The sequence below is a fragment of the Falco punctatus genome, assembly GCF_963210335.1.
Source record: "Falco punctatus genome assembly, chromosome: 10".
Classification (NCBI taxonomy): domain Eukaryota; kingdom Metazoa; phylum Chordata; class Aves; order Falconiformes; family Falconidae; genus Falco; species Falco punctatus.
The window spans coordinates 11789519-11815677 of NC_137590.1; the positions used below are offsets into that span (position 1 = coordinate 11789519).

The following is a 26159-nucleotide window of genomic DNA, read 5'->3' on the forward strand; positions in this document are numbered from 1 at the left end:
GATCAACATTAAAAACATGCCACTTCTACATTATAGTAAAATTCCATACTTCTTATATTGTGAGTTATACATAGGGTTTTATAGATTAACCTACATGGGATATTTGGAATTGCTTTTATTTTAAACATGCACAGGTAAGCTTATATAGCTCATGCTTACAAAGAAATCTAGTACACTACATGAGAAAAATAAATGCATATGTGCAAAAAGATGCCAAAACAGCTAACAGAGATAGAACAAGTCCCATGCAGTTCTTGCGTTTTCAGATGTCTTACAAACGTGCCAAGACTTGAGGTTGTCCATACAGAGCTTCACCTTTAGCCTCAAATTATTTTCATAATTTTATTGTTGGTACAGAATACAAAAATCATGATCAAAATACCAATTCCCCATTCTAATGTGTAAAAAAACCCCAAAACAACAAACTTAGGAAAAAAACCCCTATCTTCCACAATAGAGGATAAATCATGAAAGATATTTTTCCTTTTCTAAAGAAGTTACAATATTACATCAATTACACCAATAATTGGTATCAGGACTGCAAGGAAAAAAATCGAGGAATACTAGCTTAAGGAATTGTGCATTTTTATTCTCCTGCTTTACTTCTCTTTTACCAAGTGCTGGGGCTTTATAACAATGGTATTACTACCAATCTGTTGGGTTATGGTGAGAATTTGCAGCTCAGACATACAGAACCCTGTGAATCTGTTCTTTTGCTACTCTTGACGGTAAAACTGAGGTTTACAGAAGTCTGTCTGTCTCCACACACCGCACAATGAGGGGCTAAGGTGAGGTAATGGCCTCCTGAGCTGGAGAAGTTTAGTATTCAGTGCTCAGCAAGAACAGGCATATAGGTGCCAGCAACGGTGGACCACAAGGCTGTGTGAACTCTGTATTTTGTTGATTGATATAGAGATGAACAGAATGATATAGCTGTAAATTGTTCTTATATTAGACTTTTCTCTTTATACTGTTAAATTATTTTATCTTTATAAAGATGAAACATGAAGATCTTGGTGCATGCACTAGTATATAGTTCAAGCACACTACCATTTACTGATTCTTAATAGCAATTACGCTAAATTTCTTAAGTCTTCCTCAAACCTTAGCAGAAGAACTAACATGTTACTCCAGAAACTTCTGAGTTAGATTACTAGCAAGAAAAATGCTGATAACGTTACTAATACAGTAAGTTTCACTAGGTTTGGTATCACAAGGACGAGAAATGTCAAAGAAAAAACTCTTGAAATCTTTTTTGCTCTGTAGGATTTGTGCTCCAAGACAAACTGGAGACGTATTTGGGTGAATCCAAGGCTCAAGAATTTAAACAATGTGAATACAAAGAAGTACACTATTGTATCTCCAAACTGGGAGAAAAAGAAGAAGGAAAGAGGAAGGCGGAGGACATACCATTAATATAGCCACAATATTGAATCATTCAGTTTTGGAACTTTTTTTTGACAGAATCACTCAAAGTTACACCTGGATTCTGAATCTGTAGAAAAGGCAGGAACAAAGGAAATGCACTGCTTACAGAGATATCCAAGTCATGGTGTTCCCAGAAATACCGTTGGCCAAGCTTTACTGAAGGCTGTGCGACTGCTGTCGCACAGGTACTCGCATGAGTATGTTCATTAGATAATCATATTAACAACAAAGCATATGCCTGGTTTCAGCTGTTCTAGCTTCAGATCTTTTCCATCTTCATTTTCCAGCTCCCTATATATCTTTGTTAACAGTAGTATGGATGACATGAAAGTGGGGGTTTTCAATTTTTAATCAGAATTTTCAACTCTCTGACATTCCATCAAAAAAATTGACAAAGCAAAATTTCAGAATGTTCAAAGTTCTGAAAAGTCTCTTAAAAATTTATAGTATTTTAAAGCTAATGGAAAATTTCCATACCTATTAAATCTATCTGATCCAGCTGTAAAGAAAAGCTTCGACAGCAACCTTTAGAAAGCACAGTACAAGAAAGCCATTGCATCAAACCACACCAGCAGCCTCCACAGCTGTGTTCACCTCTTGCTTGTGCAAAAATTTTATTATTGCAATGTGTGGACATGTAATGAATATGCTATATGAAGTTTTTTGCATAATGTTTGTGGCTAAATGTTGCATTTTAAAGTGGAGTTTCTAAATCAGTAATTTAGAAATATTTTAATGACAGATGCAGAAGTGCTGTGCATAGAAACATTTATCCTGTGTATATTTTACAGCATTAAATATAGTTATTTCTTTGTCATACTACAGCTGTAGCTGGAAGAAAAATGGGACAATTTGAGGTTAGCTGTGAAAGTACATTTAAAACTCTATTTCCTGACAGAAGTAATTTGTGATATTTTAGCTGAGTATACAGTATAAAAATCTGACCTAACGTTAGAGTTAAACCAAAAAATCGTAGTTCTTTACAAGCACCAACAGGTCTATGGCAGCATTTTTAACAGTATTGCTACAGAAGGTTGTGACTTTAGCACAACTCTTTTTATCCTTAACAGCCCTTGGAAGAGTAAGGTCTGAATCACATACGTCAGTGTGTGAGGATTGTGAGAAATGTTCTTGGTTTAAGTTAGGGAGCTCAAGGATTTCACACATCCAAATCCAACTGGCCATATGGCAAACAGTGTATTTTGGCTTTCCAGAAGATGCTGTAGCCACAGAAGAACAGACAAGGCTATACAGGCAAATCATTCCCCACCTTTTACACAGCAGAAGTGTCAGCCATGCAGTGATGTCTTCAATTAATTTCCAAGAAGCTGAACATCAAAGCCACATGAGGGCACCAGGCACAGAGGAAAATCTGTGTTTCTTTATCCTTCAAAGTCAGAGCAGTTCTGATGGATCATTGCTTTGCTATAAGCAAATTTGAAATTCCTTTGCACATGAATGCATCTCACCAACTTTTTTCTTCATCAAAGACAGCAAATGAATAAGGACTGCTGATCACTAAGATCTATATTCAACACCTACATGTACTCAAATAGACTTCACATCAGTGGATGTTTCCGATTCTTCCTCTTTAGATATGAACAAACTGATCCTTACTGTTTCAAACTTTTATATTAGATCTTATTAATTATCAATACTTCAGTGATTTGCCTGGCAAACCCCAACTTGTACACAAGGGGGGATGAGGGGTGGGAACCAACCAGATCAAGCCCAGGGATCACCAACAAATATAAAGATATGCCTTAAATACACAATTTATGAGAAAAGACAACAAGACCTGGCCGACTATCAGAAGCGAAAAGTAAGGGAATATGCATAAAAAAGTTCAGTAGGGAAGACTATTGTAGTCATCTGTCTTCCATATCCATTCTGGGAGGACATGAAATGATGGGCTTAATTTGCGGCATATAAACCAGATATTAAGAAAAGGTTCCCATTTAAGGAGTAACCAAGCATGTAACTTAGTTTTTCTTATTATAGGTACATGGGGTGGGCTGACCCTGGCTGGCGGCCCCGCGCCCCCCAGCCGCTCTGTCCCTGCCCCCCTCAGCCCGGCAGGGACAGAACATACAGCGACAGGCCCGTGGGTCGGGGTCAGGGCAGGGAGAGCTCTCAGCCATCACTGTCACGGGCAAAACGGGCTCCACTGGGGGAAATGAGTTTAACTTACTGCCGATCAAATCAGAGTAGGATAATGAGAAATAAAAACAAAATCTTAAAAGACCTTCCTCCCATCCCTCCCTTCTTGGTCTTAACTTCACTTCGGATTTTCCCTCCCCACCAGCAGCACAGGGGCTGGGGACAGGGCTGGGGTCAGTCCCTCACAGCTGTCCCTGCGGCTCCTTCCCCCTCACAGGGAGGGCTCCCACACCGCCCTGCCCCAGCGCGGGGTCCCTCCCACGGGAGACGGTCCTGCAGACAGTCCTCCGCAGGCTGCCCCAGCGGGAGCCCTTCCCACGGGCTGCGGTTCCTCGCACGCTGCCCCACGCGGGTCCCTCCGTGGGCCCTGCCGGGAGCTGCCCCAGCGCGGGTCCCACGGGTCACGGCTCCTTTGGGCACCCCCTGCCCTGGCGTGGGGCCCTCCCCGGGCTGTGGGGGGGGATCTGCCCCCCCGTGGGCTCCGTGGGCTGGGGGCACAGCCTGCCCTGCCAGGGGCTTCACCACGGGCTGCCGGGGAACGGCTGCTCCGGTGCCTGGAGCCCCCCCGCCTCTGTCCTCGCTGACCTGGGGGCTGCAGGGCTGCTGCTCTCACACCGCCTCAGCCCTCTCTTCTGCTGCAATTTTGTGTTGCACAGATATTTTTTTCCCCCTTAAATCCATCATCCCAGCGGCGCTGCCACCGTGGCCGATGGGCTCAGCCGTGGCCAGTGACAGGTCCAGCTGGGAGCCGGCTGGCACGGGCTCCACCGGGCGTGGGGGAAGCTTCTGGCACCTTCTCACAGAAGCCGCCCCTGCAGCCTCCCCGCTACCAAAACCTCTCCATGCAAACCCACTAGAGTATAACATTATTCTGATATTAATAAATTCTTGTTTGTCAATAGCCTCCCCAAAACACAATGCCTGAATATTTAGTGCTTCTGTGGCGGCACACACGCCCTGACGCACACAGAGCGGTGCCCAAACACAGTTGGTTTGCGTTACTCGCAAATTTATAGCTGGGTTTGTATGCTGCCTATGTTTTATATACACAACCAAATTTGTTCCCATTCACGAGTGTTTATATTATAATAATTTTCATGTAGTTAAGTAGCTTTGTTAAACTGTTAATTTTACCTTAAGGATTTGTATGGAATGATGACTGCAGATTAAGACTCCTGGCTTGTATTTTTCATTTACCATTAGTATTCCACAAAAGTTGCATGGATGAAAATGTCAATTTTTATTTTTTTTTTACTTTAAATACTATGAGATTTTAACAGCACATTTAAAGTGTTCTGATGAAACCAGATAAATGCCAGGTAGAAGCACATAACTTAAAAACTCTATCTTCCAGGGAACTGTAATGTTACCATAGTTTGGTTATAAACCATTCTCTTAAGCTTAAACAGTACTCAAATGTAAAAATGTAGTTTTCTTTCTCACAGTCAAAATCAATGTATGTATTGACTACTCGTGACAACTGGTTAAATATGGCCTGTATTTATTTAATGCTTGAGTTTAGAATAATTACAAGAGCAAATTAAACAAGGTATGGACTCACTTGAGCATATTTGTGGGTGCTTTGCAAAGTAGTCAAAAAGGATTCTTGTGCCATGGGTGTATAGACTGTTTTGGCTTTCAAAAACCCACTATGTAAGTCTCATTATCACTCCCTAACAATTGTTAGGGTTTAAAAACCAAAACAAAACAAGGTGTTTCTAGTACAGTCAAATAATTAATCCATAATCCAGTTTTTTAGGCATCACAGGTTTTGTGTATATGCATTTGTAGCATGTTTTTGTTTCACTGATTGACAAAACAAGCAATTCTAAGTACCACACTGGATATAATATCGGGAGTTTGTACTTAATCCAGCAATGACTGGAAGTGTTTCAGAGTGAGCTAGTTCAGATATACTGGACTCTGATTCTCTTCAAAGATTCTTATGTCATTATCAGAACGAGCAATTGGATGAAAGCCATGGGAGCTGTGTTTCATAACCTGCTGTGCTCGTTTGCCAGATGTCTTTGAATGCTACTTAGGTTCAGTAGTACTGCTAATGAGGTCAGTCATTCTAGACAAACATAGACAGCTGAACCTTTATGGAGTCAGGCTTCAATGTATCTTTCCAAATTATACTTAACCTACGCAAAGCAAAGCCTCTTACACGTTACAGAGGTATTCATGTGGCAAAATTAAGGTCACATCAGCAGCCCTCCCCACCCTTTTTATACTGATAGAGCTATAGTCAGTGTTGATATCTAAAAATCTTTCTATAATTTATCATTCTTCATTATACATATCATATTCGGATTTTTCTTGAAAACATCCTTCTCATTTCATGGTACATTCCTAAATAAAGCATTTTGTCTCAAATACATGGCTGAGAGTATGACAGGGTCATTCAGATGAGCTGCTGTTGTCATCTCACCTCTGTAAAAAGGAGCCATTACAGAAACTTCCCCCTCTCCATCAAAATGGTTAAGGCAAAAAGAAAGGAACACAATTTATTTCCGTAGCATGCTTTGGCAGCAACCTAGGTTAGCAATTAAATAGGGGAAAGGGAGCCAAGGTTGTTCCTACCTATGTTAGGAAACCAGTCTGAGAGAGGAATACTTTACTGGGAAGCTAAGCCAGGGCTATAATAGCTCAGATCTTGAAACCTGTATGTACCAATGCAATTATGAGATTGGCACAACCAGCAATTTAGATAGTTATATGCACATACACGTTTATGTGTGTTGGCTGGAAGGAGGAACAGGGAAAATTAAACCTCTTAAAAAGTAATTTGACCACTAACTCTACAATGCCTCTTAATATTCCCATTGCTTACAGAGAGTAATTTGCATTGAGCTCCTCAAGTGGAAGGCAATATGGGCATAAAACATATCACCACAGCCTCTGCAGCCTAAGAGTGGTTTTTATTCCAACTCGTCCCTCTTATGAAGAGGTTTTGCATAACTTTTTTGATTCTAGTTATGGGCTATGCTAGCTCCAAATGGAGCAAAAATTCAAAAGGGAAATGATACAAAGGTCTCAGACCTCAAATCACTAGTCGTCCAGAAGCAAGAAAGTAAATACAGCTAAGCAAAACATAAAAAAGCAGCCTTATCCTGTGCAATATTATAAAGCTTAAGAGATTATATAAAAAGGATTTTTTTGATTTGGAACTTTGATTTGAAAATAAGAACAAAGGCAGGATGGTCATTATTACATGTTTGATATGAAAAGCGCAAAAACTTTTTTTTTATTTGTACCAGATGTGAACTGTTGGACAATAGTTAGAGAAGTGGAATTAGGGAAATATCCATAATTAATAACATGCCTGCGGAAATATGTTCTGTGCTTCAAAAAGAATTCAGGTGCTATCAGAACTGGAAGAACCTCCTTACCCTGAAGATGTTGACAAATTTGAAGAAATTCCAAGCAGGGGGAAAAAAACCAACTGATCAGGGAAATAGATTATTTATGCTGAAAGATTAAAGGAATCAGTCTTCTGCTCTCAATTACACTGATGTGATCCAACTAAATTCAGTGATGATGTACTAAAATAACCAGAAGAAAAGCTTGACTGAAACATATGATATGAAGAATTTGCTTAGAAATGTTCAGATGAAGAATTCCCTCTAGGAAGGAAAAGAAATGGTAAAATATTTTAGGCAAACAATAGGTCCTATATTAAGATTTAAACTGAAAAGAAGGAAAACACAGCCAGAGAATGTGCCACTGCCGTTAACATCTATTACATACCTCTGGGATGTTTAACATGAAGCTAGAACAGCCACTCATTGTACAAAATAATTATACACAGGAGGTCGCCAGAGAATGCGAACAGGCAGTTCTTCTCTTAGAAATCCCTGTCATTCATAGAATAAGACACAATGTCTACATTCATTGTTTCTATGCCTACAACCATTATTTCTCTTCACCTTAATTCACATAGTAGTGACTAATGCATTATGACAATTTATCCAAGCTGAATCAGTTAGAAAAAAAATGTAATCATACTGCCTTTATGTGCTAAGTCTACCAGATGCTCCATCTTGTATTAATCAAGAACACACCGTGTTAGAGAAGCTCCTCAATAAAACCCCAACCAAACAACGCCCCCACCCCAAATCACCACTCTTAGTTTAATTACAATGACACTGCAAAAAAATGGGGCCAGAAGGAGAGCAATCTTATCACTTTACCCCCGCCTCCTAGACAGTATGATCAAGAGTGAGTTTCTAAGATAGATCTGAAAATACGTATATTTGCTGGCATTTTGCTTTTGGAAACAACAATGCTTGCCAGTATTTTAATTTACTAACCACTAGGCAAAGAGATTCAGAGCATGTGCACTTATGCCCAAAATGCATCAAAAATCTGCAAGTGAGAATACAGATAGAAATACAAAAGGCAGTAAAATGTTTGCAGACATTCATATTACTGTCGTGTTCAAGATTAACAATGGGAAATTTAGCCTCATTGTAAAAAGTACCCAGGCAGCAATCACCTAAGCCTATTGTTCATGATTAAAAGTATCTGCCAAATCTCTGAAATTAGTCAGTCACAGTTCAGACTTATGACTACATTCTTGGCTGTATTCTTCCTCTTCCAACTTCCCACTTTTCCCTTTAGAATTCTGTCCTCCTGTCTGACAACTAAAATCTCTGTCCAGCCCAATATTCCAGCCATTCTTTGCGTCCACCTAGCATTTCACCTGTCTACACTAACGTCCCGAGTAGGATGCAAAGATGCCATGGGAGACCTTGTCAAAAGTCTTGCTAAAGTTAAGGCAAACAATATCTGCTGCAATTCCTGCATCCACAGATGTAGTCATTTCATCAGAGAAGGCAATGAATCCATGCTGACTATTCCCAATCATGACCCTTTTCATGTGTCCAGGAATTTCTTCAGGATACGGCTGAGATTCACATGCTGAATAAGAGATGTGCTTTACTCATCTTAGGAAAAAAAACCCGTGAAAGATGTAGATCTGCTATTATTTAAGTGGAACAAAGAAAACAGGCAGCAAGTTGGCTTGGTGCTAGCTGTATAGGAGCATCCACATTGCATGATTAGGAATTCCAGAAGCGCCGTGTTCATTGTACTTTTTATTCAGCTCACCTGAAACAAAGCTAGACTAATACCAAACATTTAAAAAAATTATGTGTCTTAGTCTACATGCAAAGCACACGTTGCATGCCAAGTTGCTTGAGCCATTCAGATGACTGTGCTGCCTGCCCACCTCTGCAACTCTATAATGTTTCTGGCTTCAAAAATCACTAGAAATCTTAAGCCAAAAAAATAACAAAAACAAATTTGGTCTTTATCATAGTGAAGAATCCATCTAAAATTAAATGGGATTTAGTTAGCCTCCCAAGCTCTAGGTGTGACAAATTTCAGAACAATGAGATATGAAACATTTAGAATTCAGTACTCAAAATAGCATTTCTGATGGAAAGATTCCAGATCGGACTGTAGCAACAGTAACTATGTTGCAGTAAGGCCAAGTCTAAAAAAGCCACTAAGATATACAAAGAGAGAAAGCCATTTCTTCACACTTCCTCACATGCATATGTCCACCACCCTTGATCCCATGCTGCGTGATAATAAGAAAAAAGAGTGCTTGAGTCAACAGAAAACTATTTAGTTGACTATCCCTAAGCTCTTTACATAGCTTGTATTGCTTTAAATATCTTTGCCCCCTGAAAAGTTAAATTCATCCTACATTCTTTTGGAAAGACTCAGGGCTAGCGTTCCAACGTTAACTTGGATGTTGAATTCCTTCTTTTTAAGTGTGTCAGATAATTTTGTTGAAAAAAAGAGTATGTTTAAATTACCTATGAATGGATCTTTCTGTTACTTCCTATACTCTACATAAATGATAGCACAGTAGCAAGCTACATGTCTTGTTTCAAACATCTGAAAAGAAAACCAAAAAAAGCAGTTATGTGCGATAGTTATTTAACTAGTGCCTGACTTTTGCTTTAAAAAAACAAATAGTCTTTTTAATATGTGCACACCAGTGGCAGAACATGCTTATAGCTTGCTCTTCTGTTGTCTCACTATATGCATTCTACTATAAAATCTGCTATTTGGCATTTTAATAAAGTAGTTTCATCAGAGACAGCCAAAACATTTATTACTAAATACAAACATAAAACCTAGCAACTTTTTCTCAAGCAGTCTGTTCACAGCAACTACGGCATCTTCTGGGACAGCTTTTCAGGAACATGTTGATTTCTTACTACCGTGTGTCCTTCCACTTCATTTCATTGTTTTCACTTCCCTCGGCTCCATTTCCGTCCATTTTCTCCATTTCCATGCTGGGTGGACATTCCTACATGCCTTTGAGTTCAGGAAGAACTAAGCTGGCTCTGTCCAAACTCTCCCAACTCAGGTTAATACTGGAACTATGGAAGATCAGAACAGACATATCAAGTTGGCTTGAAGTAAACTGATTCAAGAGTCGAGTCATGCTTAGGGGAGCTGCACCTAAGCCAGTAAGGCCTGTTGAGAAGCCCTGGAACTTCCACAAATGATAAAAGAAGGAATTTCAAAGCATTTAATGAATCGCTGTGTCAGACTGCTTCTAAAATATCCTTGAAGACTGGTTTCAATGCAACATATTTCAGGCCTGAGTATGTTTTCAGTCTACTCACAAAATATCTAATTCACCAGGTCCATCTTCACTTGCCGAGTTACCATACTCGAGAGAACTGAAGAAAACACAGCAAGGGGACCCAGTCAGAGTTTTAACTCATTTGTTGGTTCTTTATTTCCAAATTCATAATGGGTGAGGAGGGAAATGGCTAGGCTGTGGCTCATTGTGGAAAAAATGTCAGAGGAAGGATAGCAACAACCATCTGCCAGAAGACAACTCTGTTCTTCAAGTGACCAAGGAGAAGCAGCATCACTCGGCAGTACAGGAGTTCAGGACAGGAAACGAAGCACAAGAATGCAACAGCAGTGGGATGCTGAAGGGAGACTGGATATAGCCGCAGAGCAAAGTTCAGATAGAAAAACGTACTCAGCCATGGATATAGTTTAGGTAGTTAACCCTGAAGAGCTACATTTTAGGGCAAAGAGACCTCTGGTGATTTCCCTTGCTCTGAGAGATGGTAGAGGCTCAGGGGATCAGCTGATGAGCAGGTGCTAAAACCGACAGACATAACGGCCCGAAAAACAAGCACGGGAGTGAGATCAGCAGCAAATAAAGGAAAGCCATGAACATGAATTAGGAAGGACATTTCCCAGACACATGGGGAAGTGTAGGTTTGTGAAGCTTCTCTCTCGGCAGCAGTGCAAGCAGTGTCAGGAAGAAGCTCAGAGCACAACGGCGATGTCAGAGCAACAAGATAAGACCTTCCTCCATCTCCCACAGGACTGAGTGGCATATATGAGCAGCCATTTGCATACAGCACCTAAGAGGAGCATTCTTAAATGCATTCACAGGTACTTTGCCTTCCTCCACAAGTGAGAAATCAAAATTATGCAATGCAGGGAGAATTAACATCATTTGGGAGACAAAGGCTTCATAGGACAGCACAACTTAAAACAGACCACAAGTCTGCATTTAACACACTCAACTAAAAAAAAATAAAAAAAAAAATACAGAAAGCAGTAAATTGCTCCAAGCGTTCCTAAGCCTATAGGTCTTTTTTTTTCCTTTCTTTTTTTTTTTTTTTTTTCCTGGTGAGAGAACATTAGCTATTCTGCAAAGAAGCAGAAATAAAAAGAAGTCCTAAATGCAATGAAATCCTAATAGTAAGGATTAAAATTCTTGCACTAAATGAATCAAGTCATAAGATTAATTAAAAAAACCCATACTTTACCAATGATAGTTTGCAGGATTGTATGAGCCTGCCAAACCTAAACGTTGTAGTCAATGAAAACAGGACTTGTTCTTCCACTTCAAGCTACAGATCTGATCATGCTTCAGGTTGTTTGTAGAGCTGGTGTGTTCTGGTATGTTTTAGAAGAAAGTGAGTCTGAATGTAAGAGCACAGGCTTACAAAATTGAACATTACTTGCAAATCATGATTTAGTGAAAACTGCTGTTTTCAAGTTTTCTAATTGTTTTTAGCCAAGATAGTGAATTTAGCATAACACTTTCCTCTAAGCACTGTCTGAAGGGGGTTACGGAATACAAACAAATGTGTATGGAAAGATTTTCAGGCAGGAAAGGTACTTTCCATGTAACCTATAATTACTTTACCAGATCTCACCTCGCTGGGATTGCACAGAAGTCCCGGCTCCCTGAAAAGATCTCAATGTGTTGGAAAGGTGTAACTAGTTAATATCTTCACTCTGCCAATGCAACTTAGGCTTCACCAGTTTAGGTGGCACATTCACAGTATATTTGATGTACTCTGCCTGTTTTCTATTATATTCACCTTATACAAAAAGGAAATACTCTGCTACACTTCTTTCCCCTAAATGGGGATGAAAAGGAACTCTGGCAACAGCACATTTAAACAGAAAATGTAAACTCCATTGCTTGTGAATATTAGTAACCCAGTTTGTCCAACAGTGGAGCAGAAATGTGTTAGTCATTGCAGCTAAACCACTTCATAACTGGCCTAGTCAAAACTGATAAGAAATCAATTCCTTGTGCCAGCTGCATAATTTCATTCACAATTAAACTTCACCTTTTAAGTAATATCAAAAGCCCTCAGGCCCTCCCCAGATGCAGAAAGAAGGAAGGCTGCGTTATTTCATTTTGAGGATATCCTCATTTCTAGTCCAATTTAACACGTTATGGATTTCTATATATCCTGGTTTTTTAGGCTGCCATTGCAAAGCAGGTACTTTTAGTCATAGAACAGAATTACCTCCTGCCATGCAGGACATCTGACTTGCATGTCAGGGTGCAGAGTAATTTTAAAATTTTCCATAAATATTTCTTTACTGTACAAACTTTTATTTCAGGTAATGCTGTGTGCAGATTGGCTATAGCCAGTAGCATTTGCAGTGTTTTTATTTACTAAATGAGCATTTCGAGTTCTAACACTGGATTCTCCTTCCACGGACAGTTCATGTTACATGTGTTAGTTCATAAGTTTCATCTTTATCTTAGTCATACAGGCCTTAGCATCTTCTGTGAAATTTTATTACATGGGAAGAATATGATCCCTTATGAAAAATATAAATTACTTAATCCTTAATTCTAGAGCTATTAATGTGCTAAGAAAGCATGCTCTTTGAAGTGGCATAAAGGTTTTAGGCTTCTTTAAAGGATAAAACAAAAAACCCTAGCATGACATAACTACAATACTGTCCAACAATTCACACACAAACCACAAGTTTCCAGTTTTCTGTTGATAGAGAACAGCCATCCACAGTGCTAAAAAAACAGTTTCCCCATTAGGTTCTCTCACAAAGTTTTCAAACTATTCAAACACAGAAGCATAAATCAAGAAAACAACTCTGGTGCAAGATGTTACATGTAAGTTATACTAAGACGTTAAAGAAAACCATCTGGGCGTAAAATGTAAATACAGCCAGCAAACAAAAATTAAGAGGAAAATAAAACCAACCACACATTTCAAACGCCCCAAATATAGAGCCTTTATTCTGTAAGACCACTGAATTTTAATTCCAAACATCCATCTCAAACAAAACATTCAGCTTGCAAAATATCACTGAAACAGAATACTAAAGCTTATGCAAGATGCAGCTTTTTTTCAACTTTTTGGGTTATTTAGGATATGTTTCTTTAAGATGGGGAATAATCAGCATATCTTCAGTGGTAGTTATGAATCAAAGCTGGAGCTTACTAGTACCATTACTTATTTTATATTTCAGTTGTACTTAGGAGTCAAAATGCAAACAGCAAGGCAGCATTCACACCAAGGATGAGGAGAATTTGCCTCAAACAGCTTAACCTGAATAGACAGGCCTGAAGGACACCGCTTGTCCAGCTTGTAAAACACTACCAGAAGAGATTGTGACTTTCTAAAGCATAATGGGAGATTTCTATCAGAATTAAACCTGAAAGGCTTGGTTTCCCTTCCTATGTTGCTGTATCTTCAGTTTCTGAATGGTAGAGCAACCCAGATAAGCTTTACAGACCCAAGAGATTATGAGTAATCCTGAGAAACAGAAAAAAAGAGAAAAAAAGCAAATGCCCAGATACACACCCCAAAGACAGAAGGAAGCTGCAGTATTGGAGGAAGATTAGAAAATAAACCTCAAAAGGCACTATATCTGCAAAGCGACTCTTTTTCAGAGGCATCTAAACCAAACCAAAACAAAAAAATCTTTTTAAAACCAAACCCTAGATTTTAAGGGAATAAAATAGCAGAACTCTGGACTTTTCATGCTGACTTAGTTCAGATCACTTGCATAAGCAACATACTTGAGATTTGATTACATAGCTAGATATTTTGTTTATTTATTTACTTTTAAACAGGATGCTTGCTTCGGTTTAACTTAGTTTGGGGAAAGGGAAGCAGGGAAGATTCTGAAAACAAACAAATGACTGACAAACAGACAAGTTAAAAAAAAAAAATCTGTTATGCCAAAGCCCTCCCTCCCTCCAGAGGCTGGTACCTTTGGATCCTCAGCACATTTCCCTTCCCTCTGAGCTAACGTACTAACTGGTAGTGACCAGCAGTCTCACCCTTGCCAGAGCCCAGCTCACAGATGATGAGACTCAGTTGGTTGCTGCTTTCTGAGATAATTATCAAGATAGGGAATCCTGGCTACAGTTCCCGATTCAAGAAGGGAGTACGTGATCCCAATTATAAACCACATACTGTGAGCAGCAAACGATGTCTTAACAGCATTTATAGCTGAAGTTTAAAATACTCACGCAGTTTGTATAAAACAGATGGGAATTTTCAAACTAAACAATGGATTTTTACTAAGAGGAAAGAAGTTGAAGCAAGGAGGAAAGCACTGTGTCCTCCTCTGCTTCTGAGGAATCAAAAAGTGAGCGATGGTTCTCTGACAGCTAAAGTTTAAATTTTCCCGCTGATCTGTTTTTATTCCCTTTTTGCAAACAGATTTTTCCTATTCTGCTTTTCATATTTCTAGGAAATTCTAGCTATATATGACTTTGTGGAAAATTCTCATCTGTTTATTTAAAAATATATGTTTTTTTTTCCCCACAGATAATGATTTTTTTTAATTACAGTCTTCTGTGTTGAAGTTATTGTCCCAGATATTGTATTTACTTGGGCCTTTTGCCTAGAACCTGCATCCTTTTTTAACCCATCTGTAGGAGCCCTGATGTATCTATAGTAGGATCTGAAATCACCAGTGTGCTAAGTTTTTATCTCTCTGCTCTCCTAGACCATGCAATGTGTAATAGCCTGGGCCATATCCTCGAAAGACTGTATGTTCTGGTGGATAGATCAGTTTCTGGATTTAATTTCACTTGGCTTCCTTATGCTTTGTGTAATAAAGAGGGACTGCTAGAGACAGTTCATATTGAACATGTTCTGTATATAAAAAAGGTATTGTCAGTTATTTATTCTATCTGATGTTAGGCAAACCGTGTTTCACTGTATTTTCCTTTTTTAGTCAATCTTTTGAAAATCATCTGACCTGTCACTGCCTTCAGTTTTCCAACTGTGCAAACCTACTGTCTTGACCAAGAAGAATTAGAATGGAGGAGGTGAGAACTGCTTCTTATGCACGTGCGGTACATCTAGCAATAAGATCCTTCTTCTGTTTTGGCTCTTTAGGTTGAGGCTACAAACCAAACATAAAATAAAATAAAAAAAAATAAACAGCTTCATGTAATCTTCAGGGAGGCCTGTGTAGCTGAATGACCTTACAGTCTGTTCTTTAACTCTGAAAAAAATATCCTGAAAAATTTGTACTGATCACTATTTAGCTCTGAAGTCATGGTGAGCGTCAGGAAGGCAAGAGCAACAAAATAAAACAAGTGTTCACTGAAAACTGGCAGCTAAATCTAAATCTTAATAGAAAACCACAGAGTTAGAGCAGACTTTTCTTTATGCATTAGAAAGAAAACAGTCTTAATTAATTAAAGCTTAACAAGTTTCTGCCAAAGGATTGATATGAATACATGCAGAAAGTACAAGATTTCCAGTGCCTGATGTGGCATTGCCTTGAGCAGTGTGGGACTGGAAGAAGGATTTTTTTAGAAACAATTTGAACTGTGACCCAAAACTTTTCATGAATGACAGTCTCAATAGGTTGAGACATTCTGAAATTACAGGAACTGTTTGTCTGAAAAACTATCCAAAATATCAGGAAAAAGAGTTTTATTTTTTTGAAAAATACACAAGGAGTAACCATGACACAGTGCCATGGTACCAGAACTCTGCAAAGTAAGAGTGCATTCAATTAACTCAGCATCCAACCCCCTACCCCCCCAAACCCACAAAAAATGGCTTCTGATTGTTGTAATAAATAATCGTGGAGGATTTACTACATATGAGAAGCATACTGAGTTTAAACACCATTACGCCCTTTATCCCACTGCAAATATCTGGACATTTGGCATAGCTGCTGTCCCTGTGTGTACTCACAGTTCAGTAACAAGAACCACAAACAATACGTCGGACAACTGTAAATTTGTTACATTATTTGTGTTGCTGCCTCATAACTTCACCTCCTTGATCTTGCTTTCTTTACTCATTTTACTGGCAGTAAAACTCAGCAGATTAATAATGCAATTAATGCTTTTCTCTGTCAGATCTTCTTGGGTGGCCAGTTTCCAGCAGTAGAACTCTCTTAACTTGCTCACATCTTATTCTGGATGCCAATGCTTTTAAACATTTTTATTATATTCTGCAAGTTAAGTTCCCAGTGCATTTTCAGAACCCCAAATACAAGCTATTCAAAGCAAATACATTAAAGCAATAGTTAGCTACAATTTATTAGAAATTCATGCATCTTTTCATCTAGTAACTAAAAGCAAATAAAGCTATCTGAATGAGTCGCTATCTGATCAGACAGCTTTTAGATTCAGTGAAATACTGTTCAATGAAAAACTGACAATCATTACTCAATTCATATTTTATGCTATTGAACTGGAGCCTATAATCATCCTCATCATCCTTTTTGCAGCTACTTTAGAATAAGATGGTGAATTTCTGCCCATTGCTATTATCACAATGATGGGCATATAAAATCCACATTCCCAGATTCTGATTCATCATAAAATGAGTAAGAGTCCTGCATCCTCTTCAGGATATCATATGGATATAAGTATATCATTACGACACATAGTCACTATCAGTCTAACTTTAACTGGTACAGACATTAGGTCAGTCTTTGCTTGCAGAATTGCAATTATCTCTATTCTTAGTCTGAGAAAATACAGATCAGTAAAAGAGAAAAATGTCAAAACAATAATAAATTATTTCAGAGCCTGGGACAATAAATTTCATTATGGCCCTTCTAATGTGTGAAGCACTGTTACTCAAAACTCAAAACGCATGGAAACAATTGCACTTCAGAGTGAGAAAGTATGATCACAACTCCTTTGTTCTAGTACAAACACATGTACACACATGCAACCCTTGCTAACAGCTGTTATGCATTCTGTCTCATTAGTTCAGCAAGGTATATCCAGAATTTAGAAAACAGCTTGAAGCGTCATTGTTTCTTTGGAAGTGAAAGTCAATAAAAATACTGACAAAGGAATGCAGCCAGACTGTTAACAGAGTTGTACAAATTCAGGTCCTTCTTCATTCCCTCCCTCATCAAGTCTTTCAATCAATAAAATAGCTTTTTGAACTTGCCTGTTCCTCTAGTTTGCCTAGGTAGCCTTTTCAATGCTTGCCACAATGTATCTTCTAAAATATATTAAAAGTAACCCTGTACTAAGAAATCATCTCAGATTGCCTCTTTTCTCCATGCCCTTAACAACACTATCATGGCCTGAAAATGTTTGCAGCTGAAGAATTTTGGCCAGGGAAATGGCATAATACCTAGGAAGCTCAAATGACAATCAACTAATCTAAACAGCCTGGTGCCTGGTTAGCTATTTGCTTTAAAGAAGCACTCAGAGGCAAAAAACAGAAGCAAAGTTCTAGCCATGCTGACTGGTAGGGGAATATACTTGACCCCTGGAAAGAGATTAGCATCTCATTTTCTTCCTCTATCCTGTTTTTTATTCTTTTTCTCTACTTCCCCCATTAAGTCTCCTATTGTTTTGGCTTTTTAAAAAACTTTTTATTTCTCCTCCTTTTGTTGTCTTTATATAGAAAAGAATTCCTTGAAAAGTGAGTTAATTGCCTTTCTCTTTTCCCTTTCCTTTGCCTATTGTTTTCCCCCATTATCTTTCCTATTTTCCCACAAAACACTGCTACCTTCGTTGTCCTGTTTTGGTTAATGCCTCAACATTCTTCCCTAGCAGCTAGGGGAGAATGTTCTTTAGGCACCCACTCTTTTCTTATAAACTGACTTGCTAGCACTTTCTTTACCAACCCTGATAAGGTAGGGTGAATTGCAGTAGTGGAAAATATGAGAAAGGGAAAAGCTATATCAGCTGCAGTCAAAATTCACATGCAGGCTGTACGGCATGCTTCATCTTCCTCTGCCTCTCTTCCTATCCTGATGCTTCAACCACAGAGAAGATAATGTATGTACTTAAATGTACAAAATGTGAAGAACTCCTGCTGTATCTAAAGTACTGCATTGCTAATATTCTCAGGCTTATGTTATTAAACTGAATGCAAGCTCAAGACCCTCCAGAGTAAGTACAATCATGTCAATGAGAACAGCTAAATAGATAAGAATTCCCATGTTCTATTAGGCTTATGTTCATTTTGTAACTGTATGCTTATTTTGCATACTCCTGCCTCTTCTAGAAAGAGCATTTCCTTTGGAACCATTCAGAACGATACTGCCAACTCTTGTTCTTCCAACAAATCAGACTAAACACAACATAGCTACAGACATGAATTTCACAACTATGAGTACCTTGGGTATCTGTGTTGTCTGTTATTTACCAACAGTATCTCAAGCTGAAAATGACCTGGTAACCTGGATCTGAATGGCAATTATCACTTTGCCATAAGATGTGCTAGGCCCAAGTGGATTTTTAGAATGCACAAAAATAGCTGTGCAGCCTGTATGCACTGCAGAAAGGGTTAGAGCACAGCACATACACTTTGACAATGCAGGAGCTTCCTTAATATCACTTAGTTAAACCTGCACCAGCCCTAGGCCACGCAACCTGCGCAGATGGTCTGCAGTTGTTACCCCAGATTTCATGCTACAGACTCGGGATCCCTACACAGAGTCTTTCTTGGTACTAGAATGATTTAACCTGCTCAGCCTCTGCACCAAACTTGAACACTCTGAACAAACTTGAGGACAGAGTGTCAGATCACTCACAACATTGATACCCAACTTGGCCTTGTCTTTGTGTTCGGAAGTTTGTGTGATATCATCCCAACAAAAGACCTGAAGAAAATCTGGAGGATTATAATACCATACTATTGCAAAATGTAATGTATTCACAAAGCTTGGTTCAGTAACTAAAGGTTCAGGTTCAATCAAAGCTTATCAACAAAGAAAGCTGCTTTCAGAGGGCTAGGTGTGAGCAGCACTTGCAGTTTGTCATGTCACACTGTTTAAATAATAAAGGTTCATTTTTCATTTTATTTTGCCTTTACTAGTTCATACAGGCAGACACTTGTTTATTTCTCTCTGAAAGTCTTTTCTTAGTGAGAGATAAGTTACTCGGGGAGAGGAAAGGTTATATATTCAAACATGGTGTCAAGGTTGCTGCTAGACTGATGAGACTCAGCTGTGGATCCTCCAGAAAAATAAATTGTCAGACTTGTACTCATCTTTAAAATTGGATTCACCAAGAAGTTGCAATATGGAGACACTAACTTCATTAGTAGTTGGTAACTGCAGCAGGACTTTTACTTATGCTATTCTACAAGGCAGCACCAGAAACATTAATCTCTTACTAATGGTGCTAAGTACAGATTTGAAGAGGAGGTTTACCACAGAATAAAAGTAGCTATGACCAGCTTGTTTGATTTTCATATAGGTGAATAAATTATTATCACACGGTATACTGACTGCTGCATGTACATGAACAGCCTTGTCCACCTTGGGACATCATAGAAAATCAGTTTGGGTTTGGTTATTGATGTGCGCACTTTTTGCTACTGCACATTGTATTGAGCTTTGTTCCAGACTGACCTTATATGTGTAACAGGTCTGGCTGTTAGAAGATACCTATGTCATCAACAGCTTTGTAGAAAGATGTTCCTGCCTATCAGTGGTCCAACACAGGGTTTTTTAAACAACTGCAATCACCTGCATGTCACACCACCAAGCCACACTAAGAGAAAAGGCCTCAAAACTGCTTAACTAGTCAAACAGCAACGGCCACCACACACAGAGGCCAACCACTTCTGCAAAATCCATGCTCTTTTAAAATCCAGCAGATGTTGTAAAACTCCCTTCACAGCCAGAAGGGCTACAAAACCACATGATTTGCAACCCAAGCTTTAGGCTTTCATTCCGTCCAAGCTGCTACATTGCTGGACAAAGGAAGCTGTAAACAGAAGCATCACTGCAGTGCCCCAGTGCACTTCTTGTTGCTCCATCCCACTCCTAGGAGCACAGCAATGGCAATGGCAGGCACTCGCCTCTCCAGTTGTCTAGTGTATCCCTCCCTGCAGACTCTGCTTCAGACAGGACAGCTGATTCAGAGTTTCTGGACCTTTGGCTTTCCAGCAAATGTCCTCTTCAAGGGCATCCAGGCAGGCTTCAGCTCAGTGCACTCCAAGAAGGGGAGCTCTCAAGGAAGCGCTGTCAGAGAAGGACATGAATTTCACTGTCTGTATTAGCCTGAGGGCCAGCCACACTCTTCAGGACATACCTAGTCTCTAGCCACCTTCCTCCAGCTAATCTCTACACCTCCCTTTCCTCCCAGGACTACAGACTTCCCCAGACACTCACACTACAAACGACTGACCACAAGTTTCCTACCAGGCTGCTGAGGAAGGAAAACCAGGCCAGAACCCAGATCCTTACACAGGCACACCACTCCCTCCCCTCTTCTCATCACCCTCCAGACTGGCTCCTGCCCAAAGTGATTTGTTTTGGTACTTGTGTTTTCTTCCTCCTGCCAGTGCACCTCCAGAAACAAGCTGTCCCTCCCAAGTGGTCTGCCTCTCTGCCTAATTAATTTTTAAATGTGCCAAGTTCTTTTGGCAGGACAGCCACCTCAGTTTTCCACCTCCAGCTTGTTATTTGCTGGCAGCTCTCTGTCCATTCTTTACAAACACAAGAAGTGCTCAGATTGATCATATTTTGATATGGAATTCTCTTTGTTCAGTAACATGCCCAAACCTGAATATATGTCGATAATAATAATAATTTCACATAATAATTACAGAAAATTCTCTTCCTGTAAAATCCTGTTATTTTCACAAAGACAGAGATTGTTTGGATCCAGGAAGTGAGGTCAGGTTCAGATCCTGGGGAGAGTGGTGTGTAGTGATAATAACACTTGGGATTTTTGCAGCATTCCTTATCCAGAGATCTGAGCCCTGTCTCCAGTATATTACAACAGCAGGATATGTTATCTTATGCAAACTCCTTCCTAAATTTCACAATAGCTGAAACAAGCAGGAATCATTAAATTTGTGTGCTATTGCTCTACAGCTATGAAGGCTGAAAAACAGCCATACAGTTCCTTATTTACTTTGGTTTTATCATAATACACTGTGATACAGTCAGAGCAGAGGCATGTGTCCTCTTCACTGTTTACCAAGTATCTAGATTACTTTTGATGGTACATGTATATTAAAATAACAAAAAGAATGAGAAAACAGAAATAGGTGACAGAACTCTCCTCCTTTAAGTAAGTTACCCAATTGCAACCCCTACAAAATGCTCAGTTGCCCTTTTACTACATCTAGTTCAAAGGCCACTAAAAATGGGATTCTTTGCACTAACATCAAAGGGCTCTGAATAGAGCTGTCTGTAACAGGAGGGGAGAAAAGATTAACTTCAGCTTTCTGGCTATAGAACTCAAGCAAAAAGTAACAAATAATAATCAGAAGATAAGGTTTTCCTGAGAACCTACTGATTTCAGCACATTTTTTCAAACATCAGCTACCATCTATTAAGTTGCTTGCTTTGTGAGAGCGATGCAGAATGTGCTATCAAATGCAGTGTTTGCAGCGTAATAGGATCTTTTCTTTCAATAATGCTAAATAATTATTGTGATTAAGAAGGAAGCAAGAGAATGGGAAAAGAGACACAAATGGTTTATAAACATAACAAATAGATCAGTTACCTTTACTTAGTATCATACCTGCATTGATCAGGCTTTCCTCAGCCTGCTGTGAAGCTGTAAGAATAGATACCAGTGCCAAAAAAATCTCCACTGCTGCCAAAACCCTACTGTACCTTTTAAATACAGGCTTTATTACTAGTGTAAATATATCCTAGAAGGTTAGCTTTTTAAGTGGTTTGTCTCGGTAACCAACCTTATTTAAACACATCTGGAATGTCTTTGTAACTCATAACTATTTGTGTAGCCACCTGTATGATGAAGGTTAAATGCTGTGGAATTACTGCTAGGATCTCTGATTGCTTCACAATCACAAGTGTATTTATAAAATAGGGATACAAGGGGCAGAGAAGCACTAAACAGAACCAAGATTATGTTCCTAATTGAAATGGCAGTCCAAGGTTTTCAAATATAAAATCTGGAATCTGAGCTTACTTTTCTTAACATCATCTGTTTCAGCTGCTCCATATTCCAGGTCTCTTTCAGCCTTGACCTCATCTCTAAGATATATTCTCCCTTCAGTCAATTAGAAGTTCTCAAATATACAATATTTACACCCAGCAACAGGGCAGATCTGCTGACTGTCTTCCTTAAGCTGCCTGGGTGGCCCTAGGAATGAGGAAGTGTCCTGGCACAGGGGAATTCCCATGGTGTGTGGCTGGAGCTGGCTCCTACAGCACTGCGGCTCCTGCAGCAGGGCAGGGACTGCCCTGGAGGTGGGAACACTGGAAACTGAAGGGAAGGAGTAACTCCGCTCATTTTCTCCAGATTTTTGAAAAGTACCCATCCACTCTAAAGATCTGGCAACTGAAATAGAAAAAGGAGCCTATGAAGGTAAAACAGTTTGAAAGCAAAAGCTGTAAAATAACGTGAATTGGATCTCTTGGCTTCTGATCTACGCCAGCTACCTCAATAGCTGCTACTCTTTTTCTTTTCTTTTTTTTTTTTTTTTAACCAAAATAAAATATAATCCTTAAATAGATTTACAAAACCATTTTGCATCCCATGTTAATATCATTGATGTCCAGGCATCATTTATTCCTACCCCAACTCAAAATGGACGTTGAATTTTTAAAATTTATTTGTTGCTACTCACTTAACAAGCATTCTAGGTTTCTGTGACTGCTACATTTATTAAATAAAAAGGTCTCAAGTCATTAGGCAATATGTGACACAAATAACTGGGTAAGCAATGTAAATGAGAATCAGGCCCACAATGCCCAGAAATATTAATTCCTTTGATGAGAGTCTCTTTCTTCCTGTAGAGTCTACGTCTTATCTTTTTTTGAAGCTTACCTGAGGTCATTTGACCAAAACCTTGCCCTTCTTATTTCTGAACCCTGATAGCTAATTTCAGAATATTTTTTATTACTTCTTTTGTTTACACAGTACTCGGTATCAGTGCTGATATGGCCTCTCCTGGCTTTTCAGAGGTTAAACAGCACATGGAAGAAAAAGTAAAGCAATGTAGAAGAGGCCTCCAAAATATAATTAGAAAAAAATAGAACAATATTTTGTAGGGAAGTGTGGTTAAATCAATTCACAACACATGACCTTCTTTTGCCATAACAAAACTATATGTATAACACAGTTATATATAATTAATTGTAAACTTTTTGTTACTATAACAATTTTACATCATTATTAAAAAAAAGTTGCAATGAAGAAAATTAAATTCGTAAATCAGAATTTGGGCTTATGTCATCGTTACTTATCACATCAGCAACATATAAACAGTACTTCCTACTTGCTGCAGTGGAGAGCTCTGTTCGACAGCAACTGTGTAATAAATCTCTACTTTTTTTCTTTTTTCAGGTAAATTAAAATGCAGCCATAAGCATTTGTCAAAATCAGTCCTGTATCCAATGGTATTGGAGCACAGCAGCTAGAACTTCCTCACCAAAGCAATTGATTTTTCTACTTATATAAGAAATGGAAATAACTTCAAAACCATTCTTTTTTTTCAGAGATGTTTTGTCACAATATTTTTCAAAATAGCAGCAGCTCTATAACTATGAAGCCTAACTGTAACTCTGCTGATGCTTGGAGAGCATGACTTTAACATACACAAACCCCCAATCCAGCAAAGCAAGCTATAAAAACATTCAAGTCGCTGCAGTTACTCATCCTTAAAGTTAGGTAAGCACTTTCCTAGATCAAACTTCAATATAATGCTAAGTTCAGTAATTTACATGGGATCTATTTTCCCTCCACCGTATTAGTTATGACAACATTAGTGACTGCAGTGAAACTATTTAAAATTAGCAGAACTAAAATCAATGAGGTACTTTCACAGTTCTGTTTCAGTACTTGAATATTTTCAATACCTGAACAAACTACTTGCAGTTATGTCCTCATGAACCGCACTCACTGCAGTGGGTACAAACCTTAGAAATTTATAAAATCTTGTCTTTCCTAACCGGGTTTTGGAGACAGGGCATGATTAATGCTTCTGACATTTCGATTCTGTATTGCAAAGGCTTGTCGTTTGCTCGGACTGCAAAACAAGAGGAATTTAGGTTTCCACAGAGAGCCACGGTCTCGGCAAAACTTGAGAAAAAGGAACTTTTTAGCTATTACCCCATCTTTGATGACCATCGTGCTTTTGTTATTAGCTGGAAATATGGTCAACTAAAGTTTTCCCACAAAACTCTCAATCTTTTGAAGCTGACAAAAGGCAAAAGGCAAGGTTTGAGAAACTGACAAACATGACATCTTAATGAGGGTTTTTTTGTGTCAGAGTTGTTACTGAATAGTCCACACCAGAAGCTGGAACTGGGGGCAGGGCTGGAGAAGAATGTGATGCGGTAGAGAAGTGTTCCTCCTTTGGATAATACAACCTGAGTGATCCTGCACCTAAGTTTTCTACTCACAAAACATATATTAGTAAATATGTCAAATTGGCACAACACATAAAAGCAATTTTGGCTGCAGCTCTTTCTGTTAGTACTGAAACATTCTTAAATAAAACATTGTGTTTTGATTTAATATACCCACAATTAAATTTTCCAATCTTTTTTCCATGTGCTATCTACAACATGTTTCCTATACATATTACACATGCTAATGTAAGAAAAGATAGAGCCAATTCCCTTAAACCCTTACCTATTATCACTTAATAGCTGATATTATGATAGCAAACGGGGTCATATGCAGGAGTGTTTTTCTGGGCACAAGTATCAGGTATTTCATACAGTGTGAAATCCCCTTTTACCTTAAATTTTGCACTCTAGGTAGGTTTGTCCGCAAAGAGGTGCTCATAATTAAGTGGGGAAAAAGAAAATGTTAATAAAGTGGTGACGTAATTTCACCTGGAAAATCACTGGCAGTCCTGAAAGAAAAAGCCCCAAACAATTCCCAAACCTGTAGCCCTGAAGTGAGTCAAAACTTTGTGGTTTTATCGCAGAAGCAATCCTGGGTCCTGCTGGAATTACACGCAGAACGACAGGACCTGCTCACCTAAAAGCGACGAACCGAGAGCAGCACCAGCAGCACAGAGGGGCCGCGCTGGCTGCCCTTCCCGGGAGGATGCGCTGCCGTACCCCGGCCTCCCACCTGCCGGCGTGGGGAGCGGCCGTGCCGCCCCGGGGCACACAGGGGCTGCCCGCGGGTGGGAGCCAGGCAGGGGCTGCCCGCGGGTGGGAGCCACGCAGGAGCTGCCCGCGGGTGGGAGCAGCGGCTGCCTGCGCGTGGGAGCCAGGCAGGGGCTGCCCGCGGGTGGGAGCAGCAGCTGCCCGCGGGTGGGAGCCAGGCAGGGGCTGCCCGCGGGTGGAGGCAGGCAGGCAGGCAGGCAGGCAGGCAGCTAGCTGTCCGCGGGTGGGAGGTGTCTGCAGCTGGAAAACAGCAGCTCCGGTTTCTGATCGGATTTGGGGGTGGGGTGGGAGGTGTGTGTGGGAAAAGCCAAGCGATGGATCTTCCCTTCTTTTGTCAACACTCTCCCCTTCAGGACTAAGTCTGCACTGGAGGAAATAACTGCGAGGGGGAACCACTAATCACACCTCCGCGTGGGAGCTGGCTCCGGGGAGCAGCGTGTGCCGCCAGCCCCGGGATATTCCCTGCCTCCAACCTGAACTGATTCGTCCTGGAACGGTTCAGTCGCCCCTGGAGTTCACCTTTGCCAGCAGTTAACAAGCGTGCAATTTGGTTTTAATGGAGCTGGGTTTATTGTTCCTCTTTGGACTTACAATTACGTCGACTTCAGGTAACGCGAATTTCTTTCTTTCTTTGCCACTTCCACGCATGCACACAAAGAAAGGCTGGGTTTTGGTTGGGTTTGGGTTTTTTTTCCCTTTCCCTCCTTCTTCCAAAAGGCTGTAAGCAACAGCCCACT

At 39.7% G+C, this 26159-nt stretch overlaps 1 protein-coding gene across 3 annotated transcripts in view; it reads left to right on the forward strand.

Annotated features, from left to right (window-relative positions):
• The first annotated feature begins 118 nt into the window (after window positions 1–118).
• EDN3 (endothelin 3) overlaps window positions 119–26159 on the forward strand; it is a 41959-nt gene continuing 15918 nt past the window's right edge. For all 3 annotated transcript variants that reach the window (XM_080403974.1, XM_080403972.1, XM_080403973.1), the window contains exon 1: window positions 119–26030. In XM_080403974.1, the coding sequence (XP_080260100.1) occupies window positions 25979–26030 (52 nt within the window). In that variant the 5' untranslated portion in view covers window positions 119–25978. The remainder of the gene's footprint in view (window positions 26031–26159) is intronic.